Source organism: Corvus brachyrhynchos, unplaced genomic scaffold (genome assembly GCF_000691975.1).
Source record: "Corvus brachyrhynchos isolate BGI_N302 unplaced genomic scaffold, ASM69197v1 scaffold283, whole genome shotgun sequence".
Lineage (NCBI taxonomy): Eukaryota > Metazoa > Chordata > Aves > Passeriformes > Corvidae > Corvus > Corvus brachyrhynchos.
Window position 1 is genome coordinate 615,826 of NW_008237409.1, and position 11,781 is coordinate 627,606.

General features: G+C 43.3%; 1 protein-coding gene across 1 annotated transcript in view; it reads right to left on the reverse strand.

Moving 5' to 3' along the window:
- Window positions 1–278: 278 nt before the first annotated feature.
- Window positions 279–11,781, reverse strand: part of NLK (nemo like kinase) — a 39,524-nt gene continuing 28,021 nt past the window's right edge. Inside the window, exons 5-12 of the mRNA XM_008631070.2 lie at window positions 9,225–9,331; window positions 8,457–8,542; window positions 7,370–7,579; window positions 6,903–7,004; window positions 4,387–4,473; window positions 3,107–3,305; window positions 2,463–2,556; window positions 279–2,002 (exon numbers count right to left, since the gene is read on the reverse strand). Coding sequence (XP_008629292.1) covers window positions 1,948–2,002; window positions 2,463–2,556; window positions 3,107–3,305; window positions 4,387–4,473; window positions 6,903–7,004; window positions 7,370–7,579; window positions 8,457–8,542; window positions 9,225–9,331 — 940 coding nt within the window. The 3' untranslated portion in view covers window positions 279–1,947. The remainder of the gene's footprint in view (window positions 2,003–2,462; window positions 2,557–3,106; window positions 3,306–4,386; window positions 4,474–6,902; window positions 7,005–7,369; window positions 7,580–8,456; window positions 8,543–9,224; window positions 9,332–11,781) is intronic.

Sequence of the window (11,781 nt, forward strand, 5' to 3'; positions counted from 1 at the left end):
GAGCTCCAGAGCTCAAACGCTGCCCCGCGTCCCGTCCTACCCCAGCCCGGCCCTGCAGGCTCCGGTTCCCCGTCACCGAGCAGGGTCCCGGTTCCCCGTCACCGAGCAGGGTCCCGGTTCCCCGTCACCGAGCAGGGTCAGGACCGAGCGCTCGCGGTCCCCGCTGACCACGGGCACCGCTGCAGGACCCGTCCCGTTACAGCCGAGAGCAGACCGGGAAACGGGACAAAGAGCGAACAGCCCGGGGAGACTGGGCAGCAAAGAACGACGCCACCACCGCGTTTTCAAATGTCACATTTAATGTTTTCACCACTGTACTCCAAATCTACATTTTACAAAGTGACCAGCAAGTGTGCCACATTAACTGACCAACCTCTGAGATTTTACCTTTCATACCAGTGTCTTCTGGGGCTCGATAATTAAACACGTTTCTCATTCAAGTGAATTGAAATGCTTCAGTTGGTTTTATTCTCAGGAGCCTCATAAAAAACAAAGATATTGCACCATCTTTGTTCAGTTATTCAATGTTTGTCTCTTTCACAGCAAATAATTACTTCATTGAAGTTAAAACTTCCAAACATAACTTACTAATAGTCTCCAATTCCAGCTCAGATCACTCTTGTTGAAAATACTCTGCTAAATACAGATAACTTACAATAACTTTAACAGTTAATTGTCCATAACAAACACCACGGTTTCTCTCCAGACCAAGGCTCAAATTTTAAGACCACCTTTTAATATTCCTTTGTACAGGTGAAAAACAGTCTTCAATTTTCTAGTCTTGTTTTAAATACAAAAGTTGGAAGGGACATTCAAGTTTCAAGTCTCCACACTGAACTTAAAAAAAAAAAAATCATGTGGAGGTAAACAAACCAAGTTGTATACTCCAGGAGGTAGAGGCCTTCAATTTGTGTTCATATATACATATGCACAGAATTCAGTGTTCCAACAGAAAAAGAATTAGCCAAAAAGTAATAAAAGTTATTTACTACTGTGACATTTCAAGACTTCCACAGCTTTGCCTAAAGACACAAACACAATTAACAGAATTCCCTATGTGCTTTTTTTTGTCCTTTTCTTTTTTTTTTTTTTCTCTCAACTGTCCAGTGCAGGAAAAAGTTCTCACAAAATTTCACAGACCTAAAATGTGCAAGCTAGTTTCTCTCTATACAGCAATGATGTCAGGGATCTCTGAAATTAGCCCATAAATGGAATTATTTACACACATAGAAGATGCATGCTGGGGGGTTTTATGTAAGAAAGAGCAGAAAAACTTCTAATAAAAATAGATTAAATATATATATATATTTATACTGGGTAAGGAAACAGAAGTTTAGTCTCTCCTAGTCACAAACTCATTCTCTCTACTCACAACATTTGATTTTAGAACAGCACACATCACCATCACAGCTCTAGTGAGAAGCTATTTATAGGGTTGGGCATCAGGGGATGTGGCCACTTCCTGTGGCCACAGTCACCCAAAGGGACTTCATGATTGGTCGCAGTCAAGTTTTCTGTATTCCTTAGTTTTAGAAAACCCAAAATCTTCAGGAATGGCTCAATATCAAAATGTACGTCTATCTGTTTGTACAATCTCACTTCAATTAAAAAAAAAAAGAAAAAAAGGAAAAAAAAACCAAAAAACCAAAAAACCTCCCCGAATTTGGTTCAATTCTGTTTGTTCTGAGCTGAGCCATCACAGCTGCACTAGAATTCATAAAACACGTGCAACTCTGGGTAAAATATTTTCTTCTAAAAGCACAACCACTTTACAAGATTAAAAGTCTAGTACATTTCTAAATATTATTCATATTGTACAAGTAGTGGTTGTTAATTTAAAACTTCATTAGTAAAATTACAGTACAAGCATGATTAACCTCCAGAATTGCAAATTCCAGACTCCAGTGGAAAGCTACATTACATCTTCAGTAGTACGTGGTGCTCCGGTCACTCCCACACCAGCGGCGACGGCGGCATCTCGGAGGGCTGGGCGACCGTGGAGCTGCAGCCAGGGGACACAGACATCAGTGCTCACTTGCAGGGGCTCGTGGGCCACACCCTCACTGCTCAGGTGGCCCCAAACACCCCGGGGACAGCCAAACCCCAAACCCAACCCGAGCCTGCCAGGCCAACAGCCACCAGCGCTGACAGCAAATACTGCACTGCACTAATCACCCCTCAGTCACTCCTTCCAACACCTTTACAGTGCAGTTCTACAACCAAAAAACTTGGCAACCTTCCCAATTTCAGTTTCGGTCTGACTTCTGTTCTTTTGCACAAAAACATGAAACTTTTGCACATTTTACTTAAATTCTAGAAGAATTCATAAAAACAGTTCACAAGGGTTTTATCTATGGGCCTTTCCTACTCTCAGGAAATGAAAAACCAAAACATTTTGGATGTGTGAATTCTGTACTACTAATAAATGAGAATTAATATCAGATGTGATTACATACAGTTACCTAATAAAGCTCTTAAAAGCAGCAGACTGAGGGTTGATGCAGAGAGGCACTCTGTTTCCTTTCTGCTGTTCCAAAATGAACTGATGAATTATTTCTGTACACAGGAGAAAAATACAAAACACCACAGCATTAACACTTCTGGCTTCAGTAAAATGCAATGTAAATTGGAGGGAAATAGAACTTCCCTTACTGAGAGAACATTTTAGTGAGGATAAAAAGAGCTCCAGCTCCCCTAAATCTGACTGCTCAGCTTCAGCTCCTGCCTGCTGCTGTCCCTTTCTGCACAACAGCTGTGGAGGTCACACCTCACAGTCCCAAAAGGCCACAGAGCGACTTCCCCTTCCCCCAGTGCCATCCTTCAGCAAAAGGATGAGGAACAGGGCACCAGGTGAGGTTTGAAACCCACAGACTTCTGCAGGTCAGCTCATGCCTGTGCCACTGCCTTATCTCAGAACACTTACAATTCTGCTCTTTTACTGAAAAGAAATTATTTCCAGTGTCTACTATGAAAAAACACCTGAAAGAAACCAACACTGGGGTCACTGTGTGGATCCAGAGCACAAATCCCAACTCCATCCCAAGTCCCCCCTGCTGCAGGGTGGAGCAGGGGGATAACTGCACGTGCAAGGTTAACTCCTGCTCACCTTTAACCTGCCGAACAGAACTGAGGTTCTTCTCAAAAGTGTCATCGAATTTGGGATTAGTGATGGGTTCGAAATCACTGGTATAAACTCTGCCAGTCGATGTGGAGAAACAACATTTACACATACAGGTGTGGTACCGCAACCGCCCCTCGTCCAGGTAGGGGTGAGCTAAGGCATCCTTAGCAGATATCCTTTTGGACTGGCAACAGCATGGAAAGGGAAGAGAACAGGAGTTAGGGTATTTTCAGAGCTATTGAAACTACTCATCGATTGATCCTCAGTTGTTTTACAAACCCATAATCGTGCTAAAGGAGGGGTTCGTGTCAGGCACTGCCGAGCTGCCACTAGAGGGGAGCTGAGGCTCACAAACCAGCCCGGCTGGGTGGCACCGACCTCCCTGCTCACAGCCACCATGGCAAACGCTGATAATACGGCTTTTAGGAACATGTTTTTCAACACTTTTCTCCAGATAACCTTACAATTATGACTCCTACAATAAATCAAAACAAGCAGGGAATAACAGCATTGTAAATGCTGAGGGAGTCAGAATGGAAAACTTTAATTATTTTTTTTCATGTGGAAGTTATGGTTCAACATTTCCATGGTTCTGCTCAGCAAAGCGATTTTAAGGTTTAAAAAAATACACTCCAAAGGCAGTGCTTCTAAATGCTTCATCAATCCCCAGCCTCCTCCTTTGCACTGCAGTCACTCTGTTTTACATTTGCAATGTTGGGGGGGGTTCTGTGGGAATGAAATAATTAAGATTATCAATTCCAATACCAGATTTTCTCGTGATAATTCTCTACAGTGTCCCAAGAAACGAAATCCAAAATCCACAGCAGCACATTTTTATTAGAAAAACAGACGCTCAGTGGAAAAATGATCCTGTTCTGTGACGGGGGAAGCAGGAGGAATTTTTTGTGTGCTGCAAGACCAGGAACACCCCCGTGTCCCTAATTAGAACTGCATCAAAGTAGCTGATGTTCTGCTACCTACACCCAGCTCGGAAAAGAGCATGAGTCATGCACAGCCTCATCCTTCCCACTGCCGGAGCTTCCTTCCCAGGACCACTCGGTTTGAAACGTGAAACCCCCATTCCAGGGGGAGCTAATTGGCCAATTACATGATATTTTTACATTTTTTATGGACCAAAAGTACCGCAATGCCATGTAGAAGGAAACCAGTTAAAGCAGTCCTTGACTTCCAACACTCATTTAAGCACCAGACAACAAAAACTGTGCAAACCAGAAGTATTAGAGGCGATTTTCAGTGCTACTTACTGGATCAAAGACCAACATCCTGCAAAGGAGATGAACTGCTTCATGTGTAGCTTGACTGGAGAGTGTATATAGGACAGGAAGGGATGGCTGTAGGGGGAATGGGAGGAAGAGAAGCACAGAATGTCCTGTCAGATCCATCAGCAAGAAAACCCTGTTCCCGCACGCGCTATTCCGCAGTCACCAAGGACAAACTCCTTGTTACAGGGGACAAGTGGTACCTAACACTTTCCAGCCCAACAATAATCACCATTACAAAATTCAGCAACTGTAATAAAGGTCTAATTAATCCCTGTTTCCCTTGGTTCAGGTGTAATCCCTAGAAAAACCTGCTTTTATTTATGTATTTTTCTATACAGACACCACTCCCAGCTGCTCAGGGGTTTGATTAATTCCATCATTTCCAGTAGTTCATTTTTTAATCTCAATCACTCCCAAATTATGGATTACTTTGCTTTTCCTTGCCCAGGCAATCCACAGCTGACTGACAGTGACAGAAGGACTGTACTGGATGTCACAGTTGCTGTAAATTTCCCAGTATAAATAAGAATTACACCTCCACAGTGACATCAGTCGAAGTTAACCCTGAACTACCACACAGAGCCTTGAGCACTTCCCAGCCTTGGTTTCTCAGGGCAGCCTATGGAATATAAAGCTGCAATGTTTGGTAACTCTCCTCCTCCTGGCTCGCTCTCCCACGGCACAGGGATCACAGGCAGGGGAAAAAGAATGGGGATGGCTCACTCACGGTGGGGCTGCCAGGGACACAGTTCCCTTGAACCTTTAAATACCAAACTGACAAAGAAGTCTACAGAGTATGTAAATACCCATTTTGCCAGCACACAGTGGTGGGGGGGGTTTAATCAGAAACTTCTCGCATTAATCTATTTTTACACAGAGCAGCAAAATGCCTCACCCCTCCCTCCCACTGCACTCACCTACGGTGAGTAAAAATAGTTGGTGTGACAAAGTAATCGCCTGTTTCTAACTTGGATTTCTCTCCCTATTAGTCTAATTAAGAAACCAGTAACATTTAACCATTTATAACCAGTAAAAGCTCAATTTCAGAATATGAAAAGCCAGGAATTTGCATTCAAACATGAGGTGTGCTTTGCGTTGAAAACAAAAATATCATTTATCACCTGGATGCTCTGTATCCCCCAGATCTAAGCTGCAACGAGCACACCAGCTCCCATGGCACTCCACAGAAAATGAACATTGTTTTCCCCAACAGACACAGAACCAACTCTACGAGTGTATTTCTTACAACTTTGTGGCTACAGGACATTAAATATGTAGTGGAAACTTTTTATACCATTTCACCTCACTCGCTTTTTAGGATTCCCACCATCCTGTGGGTCGTAAGACACTGAGTTTAGGAGTCACAACTCTTCTAGCACAAGATAGCAGAAAAACACACTTGACTTAAGACTGGTAGAGAAAATCTGAAGGAAATCCTATTATTAATGCTCAAATAAAAAAATTCTGTCATGAAATGGAACAGAGACAACTTTATGTAGTGGATCCAAAGTCCCAGGGAGGCAGAACTCCCACATGTCAATAATAATGCAGAATATACAGGCAATGCTCATTTCTATGGTAACTACTATTGTAGTGAGCAGACGTGAGAAATTACTTCAACATGCAGAAAATAATGATGCAAACTTAACTACTGGAGCATGTACAGGCCAATGATTTTGTTAATTTTGTTAGCAATCATAAAAATGACCCCATTGGAGGGCCACGGAGCCTTATCCCTGCACTAGAGATGCGTGCACAAGCATTTCTTTGTATCCATCAACACCATATTGCATTTACCCTTTTTACTGCCCAGTCAGCACAATGACACCATCCTCCCTTTTTCCTTTGGTTTGGTGCTTTTTTTAAAACTAACTTTTACTCCAGTTGTGTTGAATGCTGTATCTCAGCTTTCAACCTCTTGTTGGGCCTTCCTGAGCAGCTCAGGTCCGAGCTCAGGTGTGCAGGGACCCTCTGAGCTTGGGGTGCTGGAGGTTCTGCCCTTGGCTCTGGGCAGTGGGTCAATTCCACCTCTAGCACTCCTGATCCTGGCAGTGCAGCAGCCCTCCAGGGCTTTCTGAATTATACTGTCAATTTTCATTTATGTCTCTTGCCAGTACTAACACTTGAATTTAACATCTTCATTCAAAACAGCTATCAAAACACTGCTGCCCCAGAAAGGGAGACTTTCACCTGTGTCATCAAGTCAAACAATATCCCCAAAGCAGAAGCCAGAAATGCCCCTGACTAGTGAAAAGCCCCCTTGTCTCCACAGCAGTTGGACTCACCACACCATCACCCCACGTCCCTGAGCACCACAACCACCTCTGGTCAACCCAGCCCAGTTCACAGGCACAGACAGCTCTGGGACTGAACATCCAAGCCGAGTATTTTTAACCAACAGGCCATGAGAATTCGATCAAGATGTGAAACCCTGAGTCCTGCCCAGAGGACACCCTGCCTGGTGGGGCTGGGTGGCCGGAGCCAGCCCCTGGCTGTACCTGTTTATGAGGACCCCTGAGTATGTGTGCCTTGGCGCCTTCACAAGCCGTCCTCATCGCCTCCAGCGACGGCGTGCCCAGCAGGTCTGTGATCAGATCCAGCTGCACGACAGACACACAGACACAGCTCAGACATGGGGATGCACTCCACTGTGGCAGCAAATTCCCGAGCTAACACCATGGAACAGCCTGTCCCTGTTCCATGGGAGCAGAGCCCAGGCCCCTGCAGCTGCACCCTCTTGTCAGGGAATTGTGGAGAGGAGAAGGTCCTCCCTGAGCCTCCTTTGCTCCAGGCTGAGCCCCTTTCCCAGCTCCCTCAGCTGTTCCTGGGGCTCCAGCCCCTTCCCAGCCCCATTCCCTGCCCTGGACACGCTCCAGCCCCTCCATGTCTCCCCTGAGGTGCACCAGCCCCACTGGCTCCAGGAGCGGGTGCAGGGGGAGGCACTGGAAGGGAAAGGTGAGGATACCTGCTGGATGGGACTCTGTGCCTGGAACAATATCCTTCGCCCAAGCAACTCTGCAAAGATGCAGCCAACAGACCAGATGTCGATGGCATTGCTGTAGTGCCGGCTGCCCATCAGGATCTCCGGAGCGCGGTAATACTGAGTGACAACTTCCTGAGTCATGTGCCGGGATTCGTCTAATTCTTCCACCCTGGCCAATCCAAAATCACAAATCTAAATTGAGAAGGTAAATAAAAAAATTAAAATAACCAAAACACTTTCTGCATTTCAAATAGGCAGCCTTCTGGGAATGAGGCAGGGAATCCCCAACCAGCATTTAAATACATCAGATAATCTGCTGTAACTGCATAAGCCAGGGGAGAGGGGAGAGGAGGAAATTATGTTACTTTGTTCCACAGCCATTTAAACTTCCTATAATTTGATTTGAAATCACAGTACATTTTAAGTTGGCATTACAATATTTATAATCTGAAAGATTAAAAAGCTTTGCACTACAAAAAACCCAACCTCTGGGTACAGAATATTTAAACTCAAACAAACTTCATTTGCTCATGACATGTCTCAAAATATTAAAGATTCGGCTCTACTCATTTGGGCTTGGAGAATTGTTTAAAATGTCTTGAAACAGAAGGGTTAAGAAAAGAGACCAAACTTTCCCAATTAGAATTCTTAGCAAATCCCTGTAAACAACACTGAATTTCTGAGTTTGGCACAGCTGTACAACACTCCTCAGTCCTCCAAAATTCCATATACCCAAGGTCAATGGAAGTGTCTTGGGCATTTGGTGTCATCCTCCCCTGAGGAGCACAGGGACACTGAGGCACCCTGAGAACCCCCTGCCCTCCCAGGCACAGGAGATCCCACCCAAGTCAAACTCAGGAATTGTCTCTCTCTTGCTTTCAGAGATGTGGGGAGAGGCAGGGAGAAAAGGGGAAAGGCAGATATTTGCTTCATTTCTACTTTTTAAAGAATCTGTAGGATTTTTTTTCCAATTACATGGACTTTCAGGGAAAGTGCTCACACTGAATGTCTTTCATTTAAAAATTAACAACATAAACACAAGAACATCTTCAATAAATGTAAGTAGCACCTTAAGGACACAGTTGCTGTTCACGAGTAGATTCCCTGGTTTAATGTCTCGATGTAGAATGCCAGCAGAATGTAGATATTTCAGACCTGAAATAGTAAAGGAATTTAAAATAATTTTTTTTTTTCCTTTTAAAAGAAGTTTAAGGCTGACAACATTTTCCTGGAAGGTCTGGCAACTCCTGATCAGCAAAGACTTTGCCTGTGCCTCAGTTTTTATATGAGTAACTCCCAGTCACTGGTGCACACTCAGTCACTTAATGACAGGGTAAAATTTTGGAGTATATAAAATAGGCAGAAAAAGGAATTCAAGCAGCCTTTTTAAAAAAACAAACCTCACTCCCTCCAAAAATCCAACAAACAACAAATCAAAAGCAAAACATCATCTCCCTGATTATGGCATGGATACTCTGCAATCCCCACACTGGAATTTTCAGATACCTCTTACTGCTCTGTTTTTCAGTAACAATTTTTACCTTAAGTGGGTATAGTTACACACATTTACCCATCGGCTCAGTTCTAGGTGTCCTTTCTCTTCCTCAATCCTAAAAACATGACTTTTCTTTCCCTGACAAAGCTTTAAGGCAGCAGGGGTGCCATGCTCTTGTAGTTACAAGAATTCATGCTTGGTATTTATTCAAATATGAAATTAAAATAAGTTCCTACAGGAAGCTTATTCAAGATGAGGATGTCTTGAGAATAAACAATAAGAAAAAGAAAAAATGTATTTCTACTACATAATTTTCATTAAATTTAGAAGAAGAAAAATTACCTCTTAAAATCTGGTAAAGAAAAACTTTGACATGATCCGAGCTGAGTGGCTGAGGAGAGACGATAATCTTATGGAGGTCACTCTGCATCAACTCAGTGACAACATATCTTCAGTTCATTGGTTAAGGAAAAGCAGAACAGGCACAAAATCTCTTGAAACATTCACTAACTCCTACTTATTTGAGCTCTTACAGGTCAGAACTATTGAGTTAAAGAGAAGAAAGCTGCTTCAGAGGTCAAATTCTTACAGGAATGAAAATAAAAAACGGCTTGTGAAAGAAAACAAATTAGTCCATTACAGTTTGCATTAAGGTAGTTGTACAAAGTTACTGCAAGGCAAATTACAGCTGAGACCGAGGGGAGGTGGGTCCCAGAGGGGACTCTGTGTGTTCAGGGGTTTCAAAAGCAGTGAAGTAGGGTGGCAGGCTGCACACCTTCACCCAGGAATGGAGACCATCACGCCAATGTCCTGGGTGTGGGCCAAGAGCAACACACACAGAAACCATCACAATAAGTCCTGCGGGCACTACAGGCATTATTAAAAAACATTACTGCTTTAAAACCTTCGTTTAGCAGTCACATTTGAAACAAAATCTCTGCTATTATCACATTTGTGGCTAAAGGAGGTAAAACACATTTGCCCCATGTTAACTGATACAGCCAGGTATTGAATGCTCATTTTCTTTCATCTCTACCCAGTCAATGCTCTGCTTTCATCTGTTGCTCTACAAACCCTCTCCAGCCAAATCCCTGTTGGCCAAAGGGTTCATCTGCCAACAGAACACCACACAACAACTCATTTTATAAATTAAATATTTCCAACTTTTTGAGGAAAAAAATATTAAAATTGCATTCATAAAGAATTCATAAAGAAAAAACCCAACCCTGCAGCACCATAATTTGTAGTCCTCTAATTTTTCTTTTCCTTTAGCAAAGACCCTTTTAAATATTTATACCAGACTTTTAAAATTTGTGGTTTACCTTATACCTGCAACAAATCTTTACATTCAATTTAAGGCAAAATATTTTTAAAAACCCAAAAGCATTACTCTGCACTTTATTATGATAAGATTTTTGTTTTGCTACGCCACAAATCCTCCTAAATCTCAATCCCAAGCATAATGTCTCCCAGATGTCTCAACTAGTTGCCATGCCAACTAAAGCAGCTTAAATTAAATGAGGGCCTGAAATGGCACCTGCACCACTCCAGGTCTGGGGCGCATTAAATAAAGCTCTTGACAGGGCTCAGAGGTGCCATTAACCCCAGCAGCAGCGATCTGATTATTGTCTCTGGATAATTTAATGAGGGCTCTAAAGAGGAGCGGGAGCAGCGCCCGCGGATGTTCTGCTGTGACAAACGGGCCTCTCCTCCTGCCTGGGACCCCGACTGCACCAGCCACTGCTGGGGACACTCAGCAAAACAAACGCCGTAAACCCGAGGGATTTCAGTCCCCTCCTCACACAGGTATTTGCAGTTTGCTTTCTGAAGTGGAGCCACCAGGTCCTGGCTGTGGGGCGGCCGCTGGCGCTGAACACGCTGCTACCCAGAGCTACTACCAGAGAAAAATTGCTCCTGACAGCAGTAATTAGTTAAGTAGCTGTATAAAATTAGAACTACAAATGTACCAATTTGCTTCAGAGTAATTATCAAAGCAAATGCGTGGCACAAAAGAACTTGACTTGCTCTGCTGGCTGGGACCTGCTGAGTTGGTAAATTTCATAAAGCGACAGAGAAATGTTAGAAAGGGATGAAGTGCCCTTGGTGATGTGGCACTCCCATCGTGGCTTGGACCGTTCTTTATTTGGTCTTTGCATCCCTCAAACCCCAGTTCTACGGCCTCAGGACTAACAGTCCCTGCCCAGCTGGTGTGTGTGCTGGCCCGGAGGAACTCACCACGGTGATGTCTCGAAGGAAAACCCTCTCCAAGGGTGAGCACAGGCTGCTGGAAGCAGCAGGGCTGTCACTGACGCTCTCACTGCCTGCAGCAACCCATCTCACCTTGCTCCTATTCACCCTCCTCCACCCTATAGGGATCTGCCCCATAATCCATCAGAAAACAGTTCTTCCACCTCTTTGTAAAATCTACTGCACACTTTTGCTTTTACTGCTGTTCAAATCTTTCCCAGACCTATAACTGCCTGATAAAAGTGGTGACTTCTCAGCTGCTTCTGATATTCACTTGAATGGGCAAAGTTTTTGAAAAGCTACTACAGGAACTTTGGATAGTTCTTAAAGGAGAACATCCGTGGATCTGCAGTTGTGAAATTCAGTATTACAATCAACTGTGGAAGGTTTTGTAACTGGAAAAAAGAGCTATCAATGATTCATTTTTGCACTAAGGTGATATTGGCAAAAATTTCAATACCTGTAAGATTCAAAATGGCCACAAAGATTTTCAGCCAAAAACCTATTAATTCAAATTATAACTCAATCTGAGTGTTTGCAAGGAATTTTCATTCTAAAACAAAAATCTCACTAGGTTAAAATTCCTTTATTCATCACCAGTTTCCTAAGAAATCTTTTAATTTATCATTAAATTTTAAGGTGGTTTTTTTAT